This window comes from Melanaphis sacchari, unplaced genomic scaffold (genome assembly GCF_002803265.2).
Source record: "Melanaphis sacchari strain LSU unplaced genomic scaffold, SCAv2.0 Contig21_pilon_pilon, whole genome shotgun sequence".
NCBI lineage: Eukaryota > Metazoa > Arthropoda > Insecta > Hemiptera > Aphididae > Melanaphis > Melanaphis sacchari.
This window is the reverse complement of record NW_020271096.1, coordinates 109,028-134,821: the sequence shown is the minus strand read 5'-3', so window position 1 is coordinate 134,821 and position 25,794 is coordinate 109,028. Positions and strand designations below refer to the sequence as shown.

At 28.1% G+C, this 25,794-nt stretch overlaps 3 protein-coding genes across 3 annotated transcripts; 2 read left to right on the top strand and 1 right to left on the bottom strand.

Annotated features, from left to right (window-relative positions):
* The first annotated feature begins 4,387 nt into the window (after window positions 1-4,387).
* LOC112594029 lies at window positions 4,388-7,597 on the top strand. Its single transcript, XM_025338622.1, has 5 exons — window positions 4,388-4,619; window positions 6,179-6,261; window positions 6,329-6,356; window positions 6,453-6,730; window positions 6,802-7,597. Exons 2-5 carry the CDS (start codon window positions 6,194-6,196, stop codon window positions 7,319-7,321), a joined length of 894 nt encoding a protein of 297 aa, XP_025194407.1. The 5' UTR covers window positions 4,388-4,619; window positions 6,179-6,193; the 3' UTR covers window positions 7,322-7,597.
* A 3,462-nt stretch (window positions 7,598-11,059) lies between these two features.
* LOC112594009 (nucleolar complex protein 4 homolog B) lies at window positions 11,060-14,490 on the bottom strand. The gene is made up of 9 exons (XM_025338596.1): window positions 14,403-14,490; window positions 14,116-14,270; window positions 13,811-14,048; window positions 13,532-13,726; window positions 13,400-13,460; window positions 12,633-12,743; window positions 11,943-12,100; window positions 11,678-11,871; window positions 11,060-11,244 (listed from the first exon to the last, which is right to left on the bottom strand). The coding sequence occupies exons 2-9, from the start codon at window positions 14,227-14,229 to the stop codon at window positions 11,125-11,127; spliced, it is 1,191 nt and encodes a 396-aa protein (XP_025194381.1). The 5' UTR covers window positions 14,230-14,270; window positions 14,403-14,490; the 3' UTR covers window positions 11,060-11,124.
* Window positions 14,491-14,799: 309 nt separating this feature from the next.
* Window positions 14,800-17,362, top strand: LOC112594022 (xaa-Pro aminopeptidase 3-like). The gene is made up of 8 exons (XM_025338611.1): window positions 14,800-15,115; window positions 15,202-15,335; window positions 15,408-15,708; window positions 15,768-15,952; window positions 16,087-16,390; window positions 16,520-16,761; window positions 16,846-16,966; window positions 17,031-17,362. The coding sequence occupies exons 1-8, from the start codon at window positions 15,073-15,075 to the stop codon at window positions 17,198-17,200; spliced, it is 1,500 nt and encodes a 499-aa protein (XP_025194396.1). The 5' UTR covers window positions 14,800-15,072; the 3' UTR covers window positions 17,201-17,362.
* Window positions 17,363-25,794: the final 8,432 nt, after the last annotated feature.

The following is a 25,794-nucleotide window of genomic DNA, read 5'->3' as shown; positions in this document are numbered from 1 at the left end:
ACACACACACACACACACACACACACACACACACACACACACACACATATATATATATATATATACACTTTATAAATTTTTTATTTATACATAGGTATATTACATACATATTATGTATCATTATTAACTAAATACTTTTAGTAATACTACGCAATACGCATTGAAAAATAAGTATAAAACGTTTTCGTTGCCTGAACAGTATCCAAAAAAAATTAAGCTGAGGTCGAATTTTTCAGCTAAAATCACTCTCCATAAATCGCTATTGAATCAAATATTTAAAAAACACATTATAATAATTATTATTTATTATAAAACAACATTTTTATCAAGGCGTTTGGCGTAGGCAAAATGGACTTTTAATAAAATTATTATATGCCATCAATTCGACTAGATGAAAAATAATATAATGATGTGCAAATCGTAAAATTGAGTTCTAAGGGAAAACGCTTGTTGATAAGCCTAAGGTCGTCTTTAAAATTTTCTCAGGAGGCGGGGCTAACAATTGTTTTCGTCGTATTAATTTATAAATTATTTTTTCTATGATTTTTATCATTGATTAGAATATTGTATATTTAATCAATGTTTTTAGATTAAGTACTTATATTTATTACATTTATTGTATATATATAATACATATATTAATAAACTAAAAGAAAACAACTAAAATAATTTTAAATTCATTTAGCCCATATATAATATTATATTACTTAACGTATGTATGTAAAGTTAACACGATGCCCTGCAAATAAGTGAGTACGCTTAAACGCTGTTGGTTTTTACTGGTTGTAATCTTGTGACTTGTCAAACATAATTTTATAAATTTATTATATTGATTTATGATTATTATTACTATATACATATATTATGATATGATTTATGGCTTATGAATTAAGACCATTGACCTGAAACACTAATTAGTGAAAATTGTATGAAAAAATAGCATAATAAGCCACTGCGCTGTCCTTATACTTGACAGTTGCCACCCTCCCTCGTGAATGTATTTGGAAAAGACCTGTAATAATAATTATTATTTATAAGCTAGAACTTTCTTGTGGTTTCGTCAGTTTCTACATGAATAAAATTAGAATTTAAGCATAAGTTAAGTTATTTAGTAGGTATATAAATTCATAATATTTTGAGTTCAATTGATAAATAGAAATTAGAGATTCATAATTGAATAGATGAATTGAAAATTTTATTTTTGAAAATGATTTAAATGAGATTTTTACATTATTTTCATGCGCTACAAATACAGAATTGTTGAAACAATTATTTGAAATAGTATATAATGCGTATAGATTATTTTTTAAATTATTTTCATAAATATTTTATACAGCTCTATACAATTATCATGGATTGAAAAATAATATTTAAATATTTTAATGATGTTTTACTTTTTACCGGATAAAATATTGATGACACAACAACCAACTAATGTTTATCACACCAACTGCATTTAAGTTGTTAGTCATAAGTCTGAATAAAGTGGAAAAGAAATCTGTATCGTTATAAGTTATAAGTTTTATTCGTGTAAGAATTTATGTACTATAGCAGCGGTTCCCAAACTGCGAGGCGCGGCTCCCTTGGGAGACGCAAGAACTTAACAGGGGAAGCGCGATATAAACATTGATATTGTAGTATTGTACACATTCACTATAAGTTTTAGGTATATATAAAATAATATAGAACTATATACTAATAACGATTTTTGTTTTATTCACTCGAGAGAGGCGCAATTGAATTATTTTTATTTTTGGTGATGCGTGAACCAAAAAAGTTTGAGCACCGCTGTAGTATAGTGTACAGCACTTTACAAATGTATTTTTTCATGCTAAAACGTATACATAGTCGAGACGACTAAAATGGATGATTTTTACTTGCTATATCTCGCATGAGAATTTATACATTTTCCTATTTTCTCAGGGGTGTTGCGGCTTAATGCTTAATTATGGCGAACAAGTCCCATGCAGACGTTTTTATCGCTTTATACGTTGTCTTTGCATATATATATATATATATATATATATAAAAAACTTTCATGTATTTAAATGTGTAAAATAATTATTAAATATATAAATTATAAATTCGTCTAGTTCAACTTAGAATTTAGCAACCATTACAATTTTTTTTTTTGAAAAAACAGTGGTCCGAAAACTATATGATGTTGAAAAAAATATAAGCCTCATAAGTCACAGACCGAGATAAAAAGTGGATTTACGGTTAGTATATTTTTTCAATACAACATATTTTTCAGATCTCTGTTTTTGTAAAATTGTAACGTTGCTGAAATTAATGCACTCTAATAATGTATGCCCTTTATGGTAACTTGGTATTTATTTTGTTAATAGTATTATTGAAATTCAAGCGCGTAGACAAATGGGTTTTTAGGGGTTCAAACTCCTCTCTTGAAATTTAAGAAAAATTATCAATCATATTTTTATAAAGAAAAGTAGTTTTTGTCAATGAGCTTCTTATCATATAACTATATATAAGTATGAAAATGTATAATCTAACCTTTTTTCCCCTTTCGCCTCTAAACAAAAACAACAATTTGTGCATGTAGCTGTTAATGGCTAATACCATTATTAAATATGTTATTTTTTAATTGGTGGTCAGTGAGGAGGTCTGGCTCATCGTGTAAAGGCGTAATATCCATGTAAAATCATGACTCATGGACTAACTGGAAAAAGGAGAAAAGTAAATAACCGCTTTGTTGTGTAGTTGGTATCGAGTTTTCCTTATGATTGAGAAGTAAGTCACTGTTTAACGTATATGTTAAATTTGAATTTTATGATATACTTAAGTAACTATTAAAGTCATTTATTTTACAGTTGGTAGATAATAGCTAATAAGGATAAATTAAATTCATTTTTACTGAAAACATGGCATTTGAAAATATCATATGTATAAAATATATCCTAGTTTCAAATAGGTACCCTATTGGCTTTCGATCCTAGCATTGCGTAAATACAATAGGTAACCACATAAAATGGGCCGAAATATTGAAAAATTCTATTACATGTCAAGAGTCAATGTCTGTGAAGTGAAACGCGACTGCATCAGGACCTGAGCGCAATACCACAGGGCACAGAATATGAAATATACTGCAACTCTTATACTGATATAGACGCTCGCGGGGCTTAAGGTTAGCTAACCTAACGACGTGGGCGATCGTCACAATTATTACAATTGTTATTATCAACCATTTGGGTTTTGTGTGTCAGACGGAACGAAATACGCGACTCTTGCACCCTACTCGTTTTGGATTCGCCGCGTCAAAGCGCACAACATTTCGTCAATCGCCGATGACGCTAACAAATTTTCGCGTTTCAGCATTAGGCGCGCGGACAGCTACAGCAGTCAGCAATGTGGCGCTATCAAAAAAGATAGGCACAATAACACATTATTGTGGCCATTAATATCGCCCGGTTCATTGACCGCCGGGCGCGATAATAATAAACAACACGACAATAATTGCGGTTAAAATAATCGAGGAAAACACGTATAATACTAATACTAATAATAATAGTATGTCGTCCGTCGTAGGCCGCACACCGTATTTCTGGAGACAACCGCGTCTCGAACGACAATAAATAAAAAAAAAATAAAACAGATAAATGCGAACGGACAAGACAACGTAGTCAACAATAATAATAATTATTATTATTATCGTACACACACACACACACACACAGAGGTATTTATACCTCTCTCTCGGAACGGTGTTAAGTATAAACAGTGGCGTCATTTGGGGGGGGGGGCAACTTGGGTATTTTCCCTAGTCTAACATTTACAACAACTTTATAAGTCGGCACATTTAAAAATATTATAAGAAGTTTTATTTTTAGCTCGTTAACAGGCCATTGTAATGAATCGTATGTCATTAATATTTTGATTGATAAATAAATTTATAATTATTTTATCGATTATAATAATATTAGTAATATTACTAATAACAGAACAGCCACCATGTCCAAGTGGGACAGTAATAATTGGTACTAGGCGCTCGCGCATTAGGATTTTAGACACCACTAGACTCTGGCAGTTGGCGCTCTGCAGAGTACGTAGGTACCTATACTTTGTACAAGCAAGAATTATTATATATTTTTTTGAAAAATTTTGAGTCGGCAAATCAGTGAGTGATCGCTCCAGTCCAATAAAAACTGAAATGACACCACTGCGGTGTAGACAATAAACGCGCGCGTTTCCCCGCGGTCGTCGGACGGGACCCACTCATCGCCCGACCATGCGTTCCGCCCGTTCCGCCGGACCCGTCTACCCGTCCGCCGGCCATGGGTACACCGCCCCGCGCGCGCCGGCCGAGACGTATCACGAATATATCCCCGTCGCCGGTAACACTGACGACCGACGAGCATGAGCTCCCCAATGCCACTATCTCCTCGGCGGCCTGCGAGTGTGCATGGGCACATTCCCGTTCCAGACGCGCGCGCGGTCATCGTCCACCTGGATTCTTGGACGGGACGCACCAACGACGGAGGTACGTGCCACCATCGCCGGATCACGTTGCACACGGTAACAGCGGCGGTGCCGTAGCCGAGCACTCTCTCTCCGGACGACCCGTTCCCGGTGACGACTGACGACGCGCGCTTTCGCATCGAGTAAGTCCGCGGAAGGTTCCGCTTCATCCGTTTCCTCGCGGTTTTCTACCGTCATCCGAACCCCGCACACGTGCCGTGCAAGATCGGCGCTCTTGGGGGGGGGGCGGTCTTGTGTCGGCGCCAGGTCCTCCTCGTGACCGCGCCAAGCTCGCTCCTCGTGTCCGCCCGAAAGACCGTTTTCCGGAGTCGCTCGACAGACGCAAGTGCTGTGTGGGTATACCTCGCGTAGTCTAGCGTCCGGTGCGGTCGATCGACGGTCCGCAGACCGTGTTGTCGAGTGATCCAAGTCTCCCCGGCGAAGGACGTCCGGCGGTCGTGTCTCTTGAGATCGTCGGTCGCCGCCACCGCGACCGTAGGTGTTCAGAGGCTTCTTCCGTCTTTTTGCCGCCGCCCCCGCACGAGCTTCACGTCCTCCTCATTCGAATTCCATTTGCTTTTTACCGTTCGATTTCCTTTGCTAGTTCCACTGTCGCGCCTTGTCCACTTGCACTTGGTAAATTCGCGTGTTTTAGTGGTGTTAGGTAATTTTTTATTTTTCAATCGCATAGATTTTCACAAACCACTTTTTATTTGTCCGATATCCCATCGTTTCTTATTCACTTCTAGCTCTTAATCAACATCTCTAGTGTTATGATAGTGATAAATAATAATTTGAACAGTTCACTGATAACTATTTGAAAGTTTTTAGTGCCATTATTACATTAGTTCAAACTTTCTGTACAGTTGTGACTGCATAAAAACATTTTTCCTAATTTTGTAAACACTGATATATAGTAAAAATTGATCATTTATAATCATTTTTTATCTAGTTTAAAAAATAGTGATATTTTCATTGAAATGTCAGTTGGACAGTATGTTATCCGAGTCTTTTGTAATAATTTTTTAAAGCTATATTTCTTGTAGATAGGTAACACGTTTTACCAATCTATTATTAAACATTTATATTACAAATGCCCATTATTCTATACACAAAAAAATTAAAAGTATGTTGTTTGGTGAATTATTCAGTTCATTTCATATTGATAAGGAAGATGAAGTTTTTTCAAAAAATAATTTTTATTTTTTTTAATTTTCATTATTTTAATTTACATAAGTATTCAATTTAAATTTTGATTTTAGTAACATTATATAAATATTAAATTTAAATAAATTGTTACACCGAAAAAATATGATATATTTACCAGAATAGCAAAATTAAGTTGTATCAACTATACATATAATAACTTAACCATGTGATGAATTTGTGTTGGTATGTTTAAATTTTCATGTAATATTTAATGTCTGTTGCTTTTCTGTTGTTATTTAAAGCATCTATTTCTGTCAAATGTAATTGAAAATTGTGTGTACCTAAAGCTATTGTGATGAGATAGTATTCATGAAATCGAAAATTGGTTAACACTAATAAATTAGAGCAGAAAATATAATAAAAATATTTATGACATGGTTTAAAATCATACATATTTAATTTATTTCTAACAGTGTGTTAATGATAACAATTATTACAATTCTAAATATTATTAAATATTTATTTAAATTACATTTAATTTGATTTTTTTTAGATCACTAAGCTAACAATGAAGGAACGTTATCGAAAACAAAAGTTTTTGAAAAATGTAGGTCTACAACCATCTAAGAATACAAAGTATGTATAGATAATTTTTTTAAGCTCAATTAATAGTTAAAAATAATTATAATTAATTTTTTTTTAGGCCTGCTGATGAAGAAAATGATTCCAATGTAAGTATGATAATTTGTTTAATAATAATGTTAATGCCTTGTAATGCTTTGTTACCTAGCCTTGTATGTGTCTAAAACATTTTTATTTTATTTTAGATATGCGAAAGACTATGTTTTTATTACTTTGATGATGATGCACAAGTGATATGTCGAGGTTGTTGTAAAACTTTTAAAACATGGTTAAATTATCGAATGCATTTTAATACATTAGCATGCCACACAACTGAAACAAATTACAAGCTAAACACTTATAACGATGTTTATAAGAAATACAAATTAAAGAAAGCCAAGACTAAGAAAAAAATGAAAGACCGTTTAAGTGCTGCACAACTTATGGATTTGGAAACTTTGAACACTCGTAAAACAAGAAAAAGGTATAATTTTTCATAGTTATAAATTTTGTTTGATAAAATATTAATTGAAATATTATTATTTTGTTATTTAGATGTTACAAAAACACTAGGGTAATTGTGACTGTTTCAAAATCTTCATCAGACTCTGGTTCATTAAGTTTAGAAAAGGTAAATGTAAAGACGATAAAGAAAGAAGCTGTTGAAAATGTTATTAGTAGTGATGAAAGTGTTGAGGAGTCAAAAATAAAATCTAAACCAAAACCAATTGGTTGCAATACTATTCAAGTTAAAGACATTCCAAGTAGTTCAAAAACTGTAATTCCAAATACACCTCATGACAATCAGGCGACATTAACCATAAAAACAGAATGGAAAACTAATGACTTATCACAGATTTCTTCGGACGATCACTCATCAAGCTCTGCTCATGGTTTATCAAAATTTAGTCCCCAAAACAACGAAGCATTAAAATATCAGTATGTTTGTGTTATTTGCGATGCACAATTTTTGAGTAAATGTTCACTTACTATGCACCAAGTACAGCATATCAAATCAGACCGCAGTAGTTATAGCGTTTTTATGGCTGCATTGACTCAATCTGCTAGAGTTTAGTCTATCAAATGTCATTTGAGTTATGACATAAAGGTAACTTTAATCCCTATAATAAAGTATCAAGTCCTATTTATTTATTTATTTATTTATTTATTTAACAATGGTTTAACATAAACTGATTGATACTTGTTGTTCAATTTTAAGAGAATAAGTTTTTTTTTTATTTGCATTATTTAAGTTTTTTATCAAACGTGCATTACCATTAAGTTTCACAACATAATGTGACCATAGATGTCTTTCAAATGTATTGTATTTACTTTTATTTGATTCCTATATTGTTTTTTTTTTTTTTTATTTTAGATTATAATAATTTTTACCTTATGTTTATAATTAAGTTGAATTTTAGAATACGGAAAAATATTGTTTGGTTAAGCTAAAAAAAAATATTGACTCTAGCAGCATTATTGAGATTTTTTATGAACCATATCAAATATTATTGAATACAAGTGTTTTTATTTACTTATTTGTTTATTTTTAATTATTTATCCAACATTATCTTGAGCTGTTTTTTCTTCGAGATTTAAGTTGGTGATACTTTAATATAGGGCACTTTAAATCCTAAGGTTTGCTTTTTTTTTTGTATAACAATTACTATTATTAACATTTAAGATAATATTTTGTATTTTCAGTGTACCTCACATAAAATAAATGAAAATTATTAATTTTTTTTTTTGCCTTATAGTTTTGTGTATATATTTATGTTTAATTTTTATCTGGTATATTATAGTAATGGACTTAGATTTTAATTCTGAAACAACTATAATTCACTCAATGTTGAATTAGCAGGATTTGAATTCTGAACTATATTTTCAACTAAACCAGTTCTAGAGTCAAGGCTAATTTTATTTATCATATCTAAATTTAAGTAGATAAATTCTCTTAAAATGCAATATGTATTGTTAGTAAATTGTGATTTGCGTTTACTGTTTATGTCATATATTATATGGTGTATAAATGACATTGAAATAGTATTCATAAACAGAATATTTATAAACATTTCATGAATTCATCTATCTAAAATGTTCTTTAGTTTTTTGCACACTTTATTGAACATTGGAGTTATTAAATCTTACCTGTATTATAAAACGCACCTAAATAGTTAAACGCTAATACACATCACAACTCTTATAACAATTGTACAGCGATCCTTTTAATCACTAGAGTATAGACTACAAACGGACTGCATTGGCGTTTTGACACGGACATAATTACTATGAGAAATGCTGATAGTCAAAAACTGAGAATTGCGAGATACCGATGTAGCCATAATCAAAACTGTATCTACCTACGGATTTAGAAATCGGTTTTGTTGTAATATCTGTTTCGCGTAATGCTGGTAAGCGGCTGAAGTTCAAGACTCGAGTACTACTGCCGTCTGCCAGTCACTAATCAGCTGTAAGTATACATAGACTTGTATTTATCTATGGTTGTGTATGTCGTTTATCTACTGTACGATACCCACAAAAATAGTACCTATAGAGTGGTAATCATTCGGCACAATTTTGAATTTTTTCTAAAAATGATTTTATTTGATATAGTGTACACAACGATACACACTTTGGTTCGGTACTGTTTATATATTTTTTAAACTATTGTGTTTTATTTCATTTTCTTCTTATATACTTGATAAAAAAAGTTTCGGAAGGGGGTGGAGGGGTAAGCAACCTCTTAACCCCCCGGATGTGCCACTGAATACCACAACACTAGTCAACAGATATTAAATTATTTTTCGTGAATCGTAGGAACATTTAGCACTGTGGCAATTTATTGATAAATACTTTCACAGCCATGCCACTGAGTGCGCCCAATTATTGGGTCTCAATATGATAATATTACGAACATTAATAATTATACTAATTATTATTTTGGAATTTGATAATGACAAGACATGACAAAAGTCAAATATTATAATTTATAATATATTTCATGATTCATATCACGTTCTCGATTGAGATAAATGTTTAACACGGTTTACGGCTAGTATACAGTTTTCACTGTATAATGGAAAACTGTCTAAAGCGGACCCTGAATAAAACGGAAAACTATCCAATACGGAATTTTTCTATGGACCCGGCACGTTCCTATAGTTTTATATAGACGCTCAACTTCAATAAAACGGAACGATTTTGTAAGTCCCATGCAAGTAAAAACCTTGCATAAACCGGAAAAATGACACGAGCGTATCAAATCTAAACCAAAAATAAGGTATAAAATATAGATATGCCGATGTACATTGTACATCGTTAAATAGTGATAGATAAAGAAGATACAATTGTTCTATAGGTACATATTCGTAAAATATAATATGTACATTTTAGTATTGTACATACAATGCATATTATCGCATCTTAAACGATACGAAATTTCTTCTTTGTAACTGTGAAACAGTCTTACACCAACAGTCGTACGTACACTTTTAATTTTATTTTATCTTCCGTTCATCGCATTAAATATTAAAATGCCAAAATATAAGTGTCTTTCATTAAATGAAAAATATCAACTGATCAAATTTAATAAATTTTAATGAATTATGTTATGTATTTAAAACAATAAATTGAGAAATATTCTTTGATATTTCTTATTCATTTGAATTGAATAATCCGGAATTTTTCCGTTTTATTAAATAAAGCGGAAAACTGCTTAAAGCGGAATTTTTTGTTGGTCCCATGCGATTCCGCTTTAGACAGTTTTCACTGTAATTGTATATTGAACCATTTATTTTTATAAACCTATATAAACGACTAATTTTCATGTACAAATAAGCGGAGTGTGTTGATTTACGTTTTGTTCGTTTAAGTACAATATAGGTATTTAATGAAAAAAAAATAGTATAAACGTGGGAGGGGCGGCAAAACTTTGGTTTGCTTAGGTATGTTAGAACGCTCAAGCCGGACATGCACGTGCGGCACCGTTGCGTCATCGTAATTTCGTTATTGTATTGTGCACACTTCCGTCGAATGGCGAGATGATGTCGGTCGACGACTATTTGTAGATACAATATACACACCGCTACACCAGCCGTGTCGAGTGTTCGGCAATAAATTGTCAATAACAATCGCGTCGACAAACTACGCGAGGTTGAAAGCGTACGTTGTGATGCAAAACTATATTGTGAGCTAATAGAATAGTACTTGAATTGAACTCAGTCCTCAGATCGACAGAATACATTTGTGAATTAGAACTAAACAACGAACGTGCATTGTACATACTGCATACACGCTGATTGCGGAAGTGTACGGCCGGAAGTCGGTAGTTTTTGTATTTTTAGCTTACATAAAAATAGTTTGTTGAAGGAAAACAAACGCAGTCGAGTGCATCCCTTTTACTGATTTGAGGCTCTCAAGAAAACACTTTTTTTGACGTACCTATTTCGAAGATTTAAGAAACAATCCAAACGATAGTTATAAATTGTAATTATTTCCGAATTTTTAATGAAATATAAATTTAACTCGCTTAATATGATTAACAAATTTTTATTTTACATTGAAATTCCTTTACTGCTCAGTTACACATCAGTACAACACCCCTGTGCAAGAATTTTATTCATAACACACCACTTTGTCTTATAATACGATCAGGGTTCTGAAAACAGACAAGTTTTCTGTGGAGTCTACTCGAAATCATTATCACCAAATGTTTGCCTCGAATCTTCCAAAAATTGTGTCCGACAAAATATATTATTTTTGCGGATAGTCGTTTTGAATTAGGCTCTAACGGTAAAGAAGCTTAATTTGTACATTTTTATGAAAAATTATAACATAATATATTGAATGACGTAGGTACATGCATCAAAATAACATAGTTTAACCATCTAAAGTCCATAGTTCATCCATATGATTGGATAGCGGTACAGAAAATGAAACTGGTTTTTCATATGTTAAGCTCACTTTTTGAAAGTCCGTCTTGTATTCTTCATCAATAATCTATAACAAAATCAAATAAGTAAATATGTGTTTGTTAAAATACATTAATGCAAATATTACTCCTTTAGACTGTTGTATGTAGTTAAATTTACAAATTAAAAGTTAAAGACAAAGTATGTCATACTGTCATGACATGATTACATGAATATTAGTTGTCAAATTAGATACATTGTATAAATTTAGTTAAGTTATTCTCCACTGGTACGTAATCATATTTTTGCGAGATTAATTTTCAAGAATTTTTAACTTTTTATACAAAATAATAACTTTTTTTTTACTCAGTAATCAATAAGATTGTTATTTATGTTTTGGTTTTGCGTGGTATAACTGAATAAGCATAATTCATGTGTGTGTGGTATATATTTATGTTCTACAATATTATATATATGATGTACCTATACTTTTTCATGGAATAAAATTAATTTTTACTTACACTTTCATAAGAGTTGTCTAATAATTCGCTCATGTCCCACTCAACTTGTGGCAATTTTTTAAATAAAAAGTTTACAGATTTTCCCACTTTTGGTAGAATGTGTTGTTTTAAAGAGACAAGTTCCCATAATGAGCTGTTTAATGCATTTGATTTCAGCGGATCCTTTTCTTCAAAAATATAAGGATCCGAACCAACTAAAATGTGAAATTGTATTGATATTATTAAATTAGAAATATATATTATATTTTTAAATATGCAAAATTACCGACAGAATCACTTTGGATCAATACTTTTAATGGTGGATGTCTAATTAGTAAATTTCCTATAAATGCTGCCATAATTTGAATGTCAGTTGGTGGTGCAATCAATGAAAGTCTAGCCATGCGTTTGACAAATGCAGCGACCAATAGTTCGGGTAAATGACTATAATAAATACAAAAAATAAAAATGAAACTAGATAATATTGAATAATAGGTATACAAATATTAATTTTAATCTACAATCTACAATTTAAATTAATGTATTTTATCATAAAAAAATTCTTCTTTATTTTTTTTTAAATTGTAACTTGTAAGTTGAATGTAAAAACAAATATAAAAAAAATAATCAAATATTAAGGTTTATAGTATGTAAGTTTATTTAAGTTAAAATCATAATAGTTAGTTCTTAAAAAGGACACCATGCAAAAACATGTATGTTTTGTTGTTATTTTACAAACATACTACAATACCAAATTTGAATTAAGGTAAATCAATTTTTTGTTGTTAACTTTAATATGAGAGTGAATTGATCTATTGTCAAACTTAAAAATAAAACATTATCTGTGTTTGAACGTCTTTTTTTCTATAATATTTTGATTTTTAAATTGTATGTTTTACATACTTTTGTTAAGTTACTATTCATCCCTGTACCAAAACTTAGTTTGGTTAAAATGTTTAGATTTAATGTTACTTACGTTGAACGAAGAAATATATCGGCCAAATAAAACAATCTGGTTTTATATCGATAACTAAATATATCTGTTGTAAAAAAGTTGTAAAGTTTCCCGTAAATATTTGGACATTCTCTAATTAGAAACAATAATAATAAAAAAAAATTAATTAAAATAAATAAAAACATTACAAATGGTTTAACTTACTGTTATATTATTTCAAAATTAAAATTAATTTTATTTTAGCATTCTTTTATTGTGAAGAATTATAAATTTAAAAAGGTAGGTAAGTGAAGGGGAAGTGAGTACCATTTTGCTTTAGTGTGGTTAGGTTAGGTGTTGAGTGAGTCACTGTTATGAGTATGTTAAATTTGAAACATTTTTTCAAAATCTAGTTTAGTATAAAAATTATTTTTTCTGGTAAAATAAAAATAAAAATAAATATTCAGAATTTTTAATTATTACCTTTTTAAAGAATAAGTTGAATATTAAAGATAATTACTATGTACACAAGATAAAAAAACATATCATTGTAAACCATTCTTTGCTCTGCTCAGAATTTAAAACAAATTCTGCATAGTAATAAAGGCAATATTTTATTAGATGCTTAAGTAAAATGCATTAAAAACAAAAATAGCTCATACATCTATTAAACATTAGATTATACATGGCCAATAATGAATAAATTAAAAACCTAATAATGTTATAGCTTATAAAATATATTTTAAATTTTAGGTGAACAGTCAGAAAATATTTTGATATTAAAATAGAAAATTTTCAGTATTACTTACAAATTATAATCCTTGACCAAAATAAAAATGCCTTGAAGGCCTAATATTGCAACTGGACCAGCTATAAATTTAATAAAAAACATGTTATGATTACAATATAATAAGGTATAGAGTATAAAAATATAAACATACGAGTATCCAATGAATTCATGAGAAAGTCTGCAGTTACAAGTGGATTTTTTAAATGCATTAACATCTTTTCAATCAACAATGTTAACATCTCTCGTCTAATTTTAATATTTGATGACATGAAAGGTATCATACCATCCCAAATTATTGTAACCCAAGTTTTTAATTGTTCAGAATCATATTTAAATTGAGGACGTTCTTTTAAACAAATTCACAAATTAATTAAGTATGATTAATTTATTTTTAAGTTATTAATATTTATATACATAAATATATACCTACTGTTATTTTTAAATAATAATTTATCGTCTTCTTTTTTTTCAGTGGGAATTTTAATTAATCCTAAAAGATTTGTAAACATGTATATATTTGTTTTGTCTGTGTTTAGATTTTGTACAATTGAAGAAAAACATTCCCACGAGTAATAACAAAAATCCAAATTTTCAATATAATTTGTTAACATTTGTTGAAATTGTGACCATTGAATATTTGTAGTAGTAAGCATAGATGTATAAATTGTCTACAAAAAAATATTTATAAATAGTATAATTAATTATTAGACTGTACATTTTACTGAATGCACTCACTTTTAATTGATCAACAGGGAAATAATATTTCTTTTTCACTATTTCTCCAGTTGGACATTTATTTTCCTGTAAAAATTTTTCGAATAATTTTTTAAATTCTGCAACCGACGCCATGCTTAAAAAAGTCTTTGTTGAATTTTTGTTAGTTGATTTCTCTGTAACACAATTTAAAATAGGTATTATACTTAAAAAATATCTAAAAAAATGTATATCTTAAATTGTAGACTGCATCGAAAAAATGTATTATATGCAGTAGTTTATAAAATAACAACCTGCTTGTTACTTACTAGTAACTATTCTCAACTTGTTGTTATTCTTAATTTTTTTAAATTTTAAATTTTAAATTTTAATATTTATAATTTTGAATTATTTTGTTATCAATTTATGTTGCTACAAAAATGATATAACCAATAAAAATTTAAAACCTCACGTGTCTTGCATGGCTAGAGCTACCAGTTCAACAATTAAGGATAATTATTGTGTGTAGTTTTATTATAATCAATGGTAGGTATAGATAAATGTATGATAAAGCCGATAAAGGGTATATAGTTAAATAGTTTATACTTTTATTATAGTTATTACTGTTATTAGTTGTAATTTTCAAATAAAAAAAAAGTTATTGATTTACACTCAAGAATTTTATTGTTAATTGTTTATTGATTATTTAAAGTTTGAGATGTTTAAACATCAATTATTTTACTGCCCATTTTAATATAAAAAGAATTTTTTTTGTTATTTATTACAAATTGTAAATTCATAAGGTGGTCAAAACGGTAACTGTTGATAAAAACACTAGACAGTGTTTTACGATAATATTTTCGCTGGTTTGGATACACTACATCAGCCAATATGATTTTTTCAAAAGAATCACTTACAAAATTTTTACTGAATGTCTGAATTTGTCAATTTTATGAGATTTCAAATATTTTATAATTGTACTTATTAAATTTAATAAAAATGTATCCTCATACCCGATTATTGTGTTTGAGTAGTTATGCAGGTAAGATGATTTAACTGTTTTTTTTCTTCTTTAAATTGTTTTTTATTAAATATTACAAACATAATGTGTGTGACATTTTAATGTAGGGAAGTTGACAGAATTTTGGTCAAATAGTAGTAGATGTATACACCAGATGAGTATGAAAAATATAGTGAAAACACCGTTAATTTGTGGTCAACCCACAGACGAATCTCATCCCCATTTAGTGATGAAGGGTGAAGTGAGTATTTAAAGAAATAACTGTATGGAGTGAATCTAATGAAATATAGTATAATTAAACTTAATATTTCAGCTTGTTCCTGGTATAAAAAAAGAAGAATTTATAATTAGAAGGCGCAAGTTAATGGAATCTGTATTGAGCACAAGGAAAGATTTTTACCATGTAATTGTTATACCGTCAGCCATTAGACAATATATGTCTGACCATATTCCATATCCGTTTAGACAAAATACGGATTTTTTATACTTTAGTGGATGCCAAGAAACTGACTGTGCTTTGGTTTTGTGTGGTAATTCTGTTGATAACTTTACATCAACTCTATTTCTAAAGCCTTATGATCCTCAGTCTGAGTTGTGGAATGGACCTAGTACAAGTAGGTGACTGAAATTTAGTTTCCGGTACATGTAACTGTTTAGAATATTTTGTTTGCAGAAGCCGAGTGTGCACCATTAATTTTTGGGGTTGATGATGGCAAAACATTACCACAGCTTTCAGAATTCATAATGTCTGAACTTAAAGGCCATAATAATTGTGTTATATGGTACAATCAAAAACAAAAAGTTCAAAGTGTTGTTGATAGGACTGTAAATAATGCTGCTGCAGAAAATTCAATTTATGTGAGTTCATATTAGGTAATTGACAACCGATCATTATCTTTTATTATTATGTTATGTTATTTAATAAATTATTATTTTTTCGTTTAAACTATGGGGTTTCTGAATTTTACATTTTATTATAATTTTTTTTGTAGTTAGATGATAGTTTGGTCAATCATTGTCATCAATTACGCTTGTTTAAGTCATTAGCTGAACAAAAGTTAATGCGACAAAGTTGTCAAATAGCTTCTAAAGCATTTATTAAAGCAATAATGTCAACAAAACCAGGGTCTACAGAACATGAATTGTATGCTACATTAGACTATGAATGTCGAATGGGTGGAGCTGAATATCTTGCTTATCCTCCAGTGGTTGCTACTGGAAATAATGCTAATACCTTGCATTACATTGATAATAAACAAAAAATAAAGGATGGAGATTTAATTCTTGTAGATGCTGGTGAGATCAAATTAATATTTGTATACAATTTATTTTGTACCATATTTGTTTTATTTCTAAGATGCAGTAATAATTTTAATATTCATAGCTTTAAGTTTTAATAGTAATTAACCATATTTGATTGATTAGGCTGTGAATATCATGGATACTCGAGTGATATATCTCGGACATGGCCAGCAAATGGATGGTTTTCTGATGCTCAAAAGACATTGTATGAAGCTACTCTATGTGTTCAAAAAGAATTGATTGACATGTGTCAAGCACGTCCATCATTAGATACATTATATGAAGCCATGTGTTTTAAATTAGGAAAAGCCTTGGCAGCAGCCCATGTATTTAAAAAAAATGTTGATTCTTCAGAGTTAAATATGGTAAATTTTTATAAATTTTATAGACTATTTTATTTCAATACAATCGTAATGTACAAGAATAAAATAGATTGATGGCATTTTTAGTTATCCCGTGCATTGTGCCCTCATCACGTTAGTCATTATTTGGGTATGGACGTACACGATATTGGTACAGTCAAAAAAAGTATTAAGACAGAACCTGGTTTTATCATCACAGTAGAACCAGGTTAGTCCCATTGTTCTAAAATTGTCTAACATCTTCCATAAAATGTATAACTCATTTATTTTAGGTGTTTATATAAGTAAAAATAATATAAGAGTTCATGAAGAATTCCTTGGATTGGGTATACGAATAGAAGATGATGTGTTGATTACTGAAAACAGTATTGAGGTGTTAAGTGAAGATTGCCCTAAAGAAATAGTGGATATTGAAAAAATCATGTCTAAGCAACCCAAGTGATTTAAGTTGAGTTTGATTTATTTTAGTTATTTATATTATGTTATTGTTATATCTTATATTTAAGTCCTTTTTTTTTTACTACTTATTAAATGAAAATTATGACGAATTTTTAAAGCAAATGTTGGCTGTGCCTTGTTAAAAACAATATTATGTATAATATATTAATGTTTATTGTGTTTACATTCTGTTGTACTTGTTTATCACAAATAATACATATATTTGTACAACTGTTAAATACAACGTGAGTGTAAAAATATTTAACTTGTGTTTAAGATTTTTACTTTGAAAAATATAAATGTTTTAAACTGTACATTTTTCTTTAGATATTATTTACTATTATTTTTCATAGATTTACTATTTAAGAATTTAGAAAATTTTATTATATCATAGTCAATTACAATAAAATTCATTATTTAATCTAATATACCATGACACAAATATGTAAAATATTTATTACTAATCAGAGATAAACAAAAAAAATATATATTTTCAGTTAATAGTTTCAAAATGTGTTTCATTTTATGCAACTATTAATTTAAAATTATTTATTGATTTTGTCTGACCAATCAGTTGATGATTGTAATTTCTAGATTTTATGGATTTTATACAGCAACATAGTGATAACTATAAAACTAAGTAGTATTTAATGAATAAAAATTAAAAAATATTTAAATCTGTTGCTGTTTTAGGTATGTTTTAAATAATTGTTTATTGAATACAACCAAATAATTATATTTAGGTATTTAACCCAATATTATATATATATATGTATATTTTTAGAATAGTAAACGCCTTAGTATGTGATGTCCTTATAGGCCCATAGTACAGTTGTAAATTAATTAGTAATTACCTATACATAATAGCTAATATTTGATTCAGGTTATATAATAAAAATAACAATTTTATAAAACAAGTACAAGTTTTAAGGTGCTAATGTGAATATGATTAATATATTTAAACATGCACTTAATACATTACCTATTAAACGGATTTTTACACATATTGAAATGAACAATTATGTCCTTTACAAAAACTTATATGATAATAACATATTAATATAGTTAAATCTGAAATTGTTAAATAATAATATAAATTATTGTGATACTTGTTTTGTTATTTTTATAAATTATTTGATATCTATGAAGTATAATTTTCAGAAATATGTTACCTTATCTATGAAGTAATTTACAATTTTATATCCATAATAAAATATTTTTTATTGATTCACTTAAAAAAAAAATTATAACAATGATATAAACCATTGGTAAATAAACTCTGAATTATGAAGAGCTATTTGTATTAATTTTGTAAGTTATTTTTCTGAAAGCAGTTTTTAAAGAAATAAAAAAAGATTAGCAAACAGGATACTATCCCGATATAAAAACGAGGTAATTTTACATACAATTATAATAAATATATATTTTTAGAGAAAATATGAAAAAACTAAATGTTCTTTCTTTTTTAAAAGATATTTATATAATCTTTATGTATAGAATAATACAATGAGTAAATAGGTACTCGTATAAGTTAATATGGAGTACTACACTTGGTAATGTAAAGAAATGGAGCGTCCATCGACATTTCTTTCAATTTAAAACTTAAATAATAAGCCGTTTTTATGTGAAGAGTTTTAAAGCTTACATTTTTATTATCAACACAGCACTCAACTCGTGAAATATAAGTAAAAATAACAATAATAATTTACAATGACAACCGAAAATATCCAAATAAGTGAAAAATTATAGCGAAGTACGAAGAAATTTCAATCGTCGCTTAGAATAAGTACCTATTTAAAAAAAAATATTAGCGCACGTTAATATACTAATCTATGGTTGATTCATTGGTTTTACAGTGATGTGCGTTTTTTTTTTTTTTTTATCGACACAATAGAAAATTCTAGACAGACAAGTGTAGCAATGCATTAAGTAAAAAATAAATACAGCGTCTACGATGCTGAAGCTAAAAAAAAAGTAATGATATCGCCATCAAAAACCTTCCAGCTAAAAAAAATCAATTTAAAGACCGCTTAACAAAAAAATCAGCCCATTGAAGTTGGAATATCTACATTGTTGTCAAGTTTGTCTTATGCCTTCTTAAAAATTACAAGATCGTACTTGGATTTCGGTATTTGGTGATTAGCTTTATATTAAGTTTTAACGCAGCCATGTAAATTATTCAAGTAGATTAATTTATACTTTATAGTTATTATTATGTTCCTTAATAGTTAGCATCAAAATATAATTATTAAAATCATTTGCAGCTATAATAATTACATATCCAGGATCTGCAGTAAAAGATTTAACACCATACATTATACATGACAAATGCCAATAATATTAATAATAAATTTATTGAAAATAAAAAAGCTCGGTTAAGTAGGTCGTACATTTGTCAGCTAAGAACTTATGCGGCTGTGCCTCAAAATTTTGGTATGAACATAAAATTTTCACGAGTATCGTTGAAAGACCTACACCAGTATTTGTTGTTTTCGTCTCAGTGGCGTATATAGGGGGGGGTTTTAGGGGTTCAAACCCCCCCCGAAATGTATGGTTGGTATTGGCCTTGATTTTGATTGTTATAATATTATATCATATTATTTAATATTATTATTATTATTATAATATAATGTCAGGATTTCTATGAAATACTACAAGATAACGACGCGTCGTAAGTCGTGACGGACCGCTGCGAGTTGTCGACGGTCTATATACATATAATATATAGTTAGTATAGAAGTCTGTGTTCAATATACGACGATAATCTAAAGACGAAATTATCGATATTATTATTTCTTATTATTTGGTTGTTAATTATTATGAAGAACCAGACAAACAAAATTTAGTTTGTTTTCGGATGTCAGTTGTTTCGTTAAGTGTCGCGTGTGTAACAAAATATTAATTATTAAATATGGCATCACAACCTTCATTATTACATTTTTTTAATAAAAAAGTAGCTGTGACTGAGCCTGAAAAACATGATGATAATTCTTGTTCATCCACTACTATCAATAATAGCAAAATTGATAGTAATACTGATTTAAATGAATTAAATGTCTATAATTATTAAAATAAAGTTAGTTTATAATATTGATTAGGTAAATAAATTTTTTTTAACCCCCCCGGAAATTAATTTCTATATACGCCACTGTTTCGTCTTACAAGTGCGTAACATAGAAAATTTACGTTCTCAGCAGTTTCCGTTTAGTTTCGTTAATTTAAAAATTAAAGTGGATCAACTTACTTATCCTTTTAAAAGGATTTGCCTCTAAATCCTAATCATCGCATGGGGTTTTATTTATTTATTTATTTTTTTTTTTGTTGAATTCCAATAACATACAAGCATTTTATAGAAAAAACTTCTTATTAAATAATACGGCAGTTCACTGAATTCTTGGGGCGCTAGCACCACTGATTGATTATATTACGTACTTACGAGAGTATATTAATTATTTACTCAGGAATAATATGACAAGTGGAACCCGTTTCGCCTAAAATCAATTTTTCTCGTTTCGAACAAGTCTTTAAATCGTTTTAAAAAGAAATAGTAATGGGCTTTAAATAATATTTGAGTTTAGTTAATAGTTATTCAGAGAAAACCATGAGGAGATGAAACACTATTAATTATACAGACTCGTAGTTGTAGCGATTATACACTATATACCTATCTTTCTATAATATACTCGTATTATATATTTTTATCTCACTATAGGTATCAAGTGAATGACATAATAGTCAACTATTATGGAGATTCCTCATTAATTTAACAGTTACCTATATTACGTGTAAGTTAGTAGTTTCGAGTTGTGGACAGTTTTAGTTTAAAATATTTACTTTAATCAACATTTAACGATGGCTATGTTTATAAAAAGTAAGTGAGATAAAAACATGGTGGCTTTTAATAAGTATAAATACAATTTTGCTTCAAAAAATCTAGGCACGGACAAAATTTGTCGGCGATGCGTGAAACGTACTTACGTGTTTAGCTACATTATACACGTCAAATTCTTAAGTGGTGAATAAAGAGGATATTTTAAACTTTTAACACTGACTAACTTCGACGTAATCATAATTCATGTAGTGATGCAGAAAATAGAAATAAAACGTTAAATAGTTATAGGGTTTCATATAAACGAAAAGCTACTGAAAATTTTTACATACAGTTAAAAAATAAATTTACAGAAGTATGCCTAAAGGTCTTTTTCTTATTCCGACTATCATAAGTGAAGCACATATATGGCTCTAAACACACTAGAAACTACTTTTAATACAAAAAACGAACCATTGTGTTGGTAAATAACGAAATAAAAAAATGTAATAATTTTTTCTTGTAAAATTAATATTATACTTTTATGTAATGTTGTGGAAACAATTTATATGGACGGTACGTTCAATTTTATGCCAAGTTATTTTCGTAAATGTTTTGTATACATGGTTTAAAAAATGGTCATTATATACCATTCATTATTCATTTTACTTTTAGACAAAAAATGTGAAACATATGTTTACACGTTTAAAGTAGTATAGTAAATAAATGCAAAAATTAGGGTTCGTTTTTATACCAAGATTTGTTATTATTGATTTTGAAAAAGCAATTCATTTGTCAGTCAATGGAGTTTGATTTTCATTAGAAATAATTGGTCGTAGTTTTCATCTGTCATAAGAGTTTGTCGTTTGGTATAGAAATGTTCAAAAATGTGAATTAGCAATTGAATATCAAAATAATATGAGTATTGGTAAATGTATTCAACATATACATACTTTTGGCTTATTATTTTAAGTATCCGATTGATTCATATACAATTTTATAGCTGAATGTTCAACTGACGAAAAATAAATTAAATATTTTGATTATTTAGTAGACAACTATATTTCTGAGGATTGTGTTTTTAGTCCAACATTATAAGCATACAATCCAGTGAACATTAATTTATTAATAACAAATGCGTTTGAATCGTTTTACTTGTATTTTCAATAAAAACTTTTATTCTAATTCTCCATTTATTATAAATTGGTTGAATATTATACACAATGACAATCAGACAAACGTTTATAAGAATAAAAACGTTGACATTTTTGAAAAATCAAGACAAAAAACGAAGGAAAGACCAGAATACAACGAAAAACCTTTTTTTAAATATAGATCTGGTAAAATCATTCGGTATGAGTTTGTATAAAAAATGTGTAGAAATTTAAAAAAATAATAATTTGTTTTTTGTGATGACTTTTTACAAAAATTTTAATAAAAATTCATCATACATACATTAAATAATTGGAAAACCAGTGTCAACTTAATTTTAAAACGACTAAAATAGCTTTGGTCGAAGTGGGTACCTATATAGGCAAAAGTTAGGTTAGGTCTTATAAATATTTGCGTTATGAACTTCTATTAATAATAGTCATAGCTTATTAAATATCGTTTAATTTTAATTTACATTATTGTTAAATATTGACTTGGCCAGCTCAAAAACAAAATATTTGTAATTGTTTGGTGATGAAGCAAGGAATGCGTTTTTAATATTTATTTAGTAAATATTTGAAATTCACTTAACTCGATGATTTAATGTGATTTATAACAAAACATAATTCAGGGACCTATGTAAAATCCATTAAGAAAATAACATTCCACTTGGTCTATAAGTAGCACAAAATACTGAGCCAATGTCGCATATTTTTTATGAACATATTTTACGTTTAAATCAAACACAAGGTAGCTGCACATCCTTGAATAATATAATTAGTACAATGAGTATACAACTGTATGGCGAGCAGCAGGAGTTAAATCATATTAATACTGTTTCTTATGAATTTTCGAAGAATAAGATAGAAAACGTTTCTCATAGTTAAAAATTAAAATTGTTCCCGTGACAAAATATTTTTAACCTTGTTAGTAGAAAAATTATATTATTAAAATTTTGACTAATGGGTTCAGTTTAAATTTGAAATATCATCAGTTGTAAACATAAATTTACTTTTAGACATCGGTATATCATTCTATACTTACATACACATATTATTTTGGACTAGACTACCAGACGTCTCTATAACTATTTGCTACAAATTAGCTATCCGACATAAATTTAATACGTCATATGTTTATATAGAAGATAGACACAGCTCGGCGATAGTTTTTTGTTATTCGTAACGAATATGATAGGTTCGTCTGGCTAAACAATACACACACAAAAATATACGTCCCAAAAAAAATATGGAGTAACTATTTGTTCGAGTATAAGTGTATTATAGATGTTTATGTTTGACCGCAGATATGTTTAATATGAAAAATATTTAATTCAGATGAGACACATTTTTATATTCAATAACACTTTCCGTTATTCATATTCGTGTGTACGAGCTATGGAAAGATAGTTTTTCATTTTTTTATAATCGACTTATAATTATTGTATTATTTCAGTTTATCAAAGGTAACTAGTAAATAGTTTTTCATTTATTTTTTATGTCAAATATTATGTTTTTATTCTATATTCCACTTACACAATTTTTAACAATATTTTATTATATTTCGTAGTATTTTTGTTGTCTCAGTTTATTTTCTACATTGATGGCTACTTAAAATTATAAATACTAGAATATAATATATTTGCAATATGTTTTAAACATTTTTTATAGTAGAAGTCTAAATAAATGTAGAAATATTTTGTTATCTTTGGATATATATATATATATATATATTTTTTAAGAAGAAGAGAAACACAGTATACGCACTAGCATCTCATTGATGCTTATCTATATGTATTTTGCATAAAAATGAATAATGATATAGTTATTGAGTGAGTTTATTGTATATATTTATAAATTTATAATATTCCATGTGCATATTATATTTTCAATGACGTAATAAAACTTGGAAACATATTTGTTTATTAAAAATTACAGTTTTAAAATTTAAAAAACAATTATGTTTATACACTTAACATAATTGGCACTTATCTGTATTGAATATTTCAATAATTGTGAATTTGAAAATAACTACTGACATCTGGAAGGTTATTTTAACAAATTTTTTTTTAACAATATCTTATATTGCATCATACATTAAACCAGTTAAAAGTATTTATTATTGAATTCAGGTAAACAATTTTCTGAATGCCAATTACCTTAATGTTTTGTACGTTGAAATATTGCGTTTGAATTTGTATTGCTATTTGCTACATTAACAAGGATATGTGAAATAAAAATTATCAAGCTTAAAATTTTAGTTCCATTGGATTTGTTAAGGTGTAAAAGACACAAAAGTGTATTCTTCGATATTAAAATTAAACGGTTTTATTTATTTATCAATATTAATAATTATAATACAAATGTATAAGTACTATTTAGTAATTAGGTAAATTGTAAACTTTTATTTCTAGTCTATATATTTTTTAAAATTAATTTTATCAAAAATTATTAGAAAATCAAACAATCGAAAATGTTTGCTACTAAGGTAATGTTAGCGTAAATATTCGTTACAAATTATTTCAATATTTTAGTTTATTACTTTAAAAATATTTACATTGTATATTTTTGTATTAAAATATAGAATTATCGATTATTATGCATTTATCTGTTTATGTTGTTAGAAAGCTATAGGCATGCATCATTGTGCATGTTATACAATATAGTCAATATATTATATTATAATGTATGATTATGTATAAATGTATAGCTTTAATAGTTTATAGACTATAGCATATATAGTTTTTAATTTTTAAAAGAAGGTAGTAGGTACATACTACATAGGTATATTAAATTCAAGCCGATTGTGTCTAAATAGTTAAAACGTAATCCATAATTTGTAAGTTAGCATTGCATTATTTATTACTTTTTTGACTTGAATTATGTGTGTATAACGTAATGTTTATTTTTGAGCGTATAATTGAAGTTTAAATGTTTTCTTATAAATCTGTAGTAAGTTAATGTCTATACGCTATTCGAGTTTATGCTAGAATTGAAATAAATAATTATAATTTTATTTTTATTTTAAATTTTAGATTATTTGAGTGTAAATATTTTAAGCATTTGCTCGAACTAAAATTGTATAGCAATTTGCCTGGGTGTATAAAAAGCTGTAATATATGGGTTGGCAACTCATTTATTTTTCACGCGCGTAATTCATTACTTTATCATAATATATTATTTCGAATATTGAATTAATAACATAATTGTTCTATATGATGTAGTCGATGTGGGTAAAATAATTTTATCGTAACGTTTTGCACTATCTATAGTTTATATAATTATATAACATAGTATAAAAGACATGGTTTATTCTCATTGGCGCAACTAGAGATTATATGTATATAGGGGTGGTGAGATGCTAATATTTTATACTTAATTATAAGTTTATTAGAATGACGTCTTGTCAAATTATAAATTATTGATGTATATTCTACTAATCTGGGTACTGTTATTTTAGACTATATAAAATATATATCTGTTAAGCTGGGTAGAATATTTTTTTTTTAAATAATTCAACATCATTTATAAGTTGTAAGGCTTTAATGCAAAGGGAGTTTTATTTTACTTAAGCTAAATAAAATGAAAAAAATTTTTTTTTTTATTAATACTCAAAATACATTACAAATTAGAAATTAT

Coding starts and splice junctions, on each gene's coding strand:
- LOC112594029 (XM_025338622.1), top strand. CDS start 6,194: ATGAAGGAACGTTATCGAAAACAAAAGTTTTTGAAAAATGTAGGTCTA. Junction 6,262..6,328: donor CAACCATCTAAGAATACAAA/GTATGTATAGAT, acceptor ATTTTTTTTTAG/GCCTGCTGATGAAGAAAATG. Junction 6,357..6,452: donor ATGAAGAAAATGATTCCAAT/GTAAGTATGATA, acceptor ATTTTATTTTAG/ATATGCGAAAGACTATGTTT.
- LOC112594009 (XM_025338596.1), bottom strand. CDS start 14,229: ATGGCGTCGGTTGCAGAATTTAAAAAATTATTCGAAAAATTTTTACAG. Junction 12,101..12,632: donor GATATATTTCTTCGTTCAAC/GTAAGTAACATT, acceptor TATTTATTATAG/TCATTTACCCGAACTATTGG. Junction 11,872..11,942: donor GATCCAAAGTGATTCTGTCG/GTAATTTTGCAT, acceptor TTCACATTTTAG/TTGGTTCGGATCCTTATATT.
- LOC112594022 (XM_025338611.1), top strand. CDS start 15,073: ATGTATCCTCATACCCGATTATTGTGTTTGAGTAGTTATGCAG. Junction 16,391..16,519: donor TTTAATTCTTGTAGATGCTG/GTGAGATCAAAT, acceptor TTGATTGATTAG/GCTGTGAATATCATGGATAC. Junction 16,762..16,845: donor ATTCTTCAGAGTTAAATATG/GTAAATTTTTAT, acceptor TGGCATTTTTAG/TTATCCCGTGCATTGTGCCC.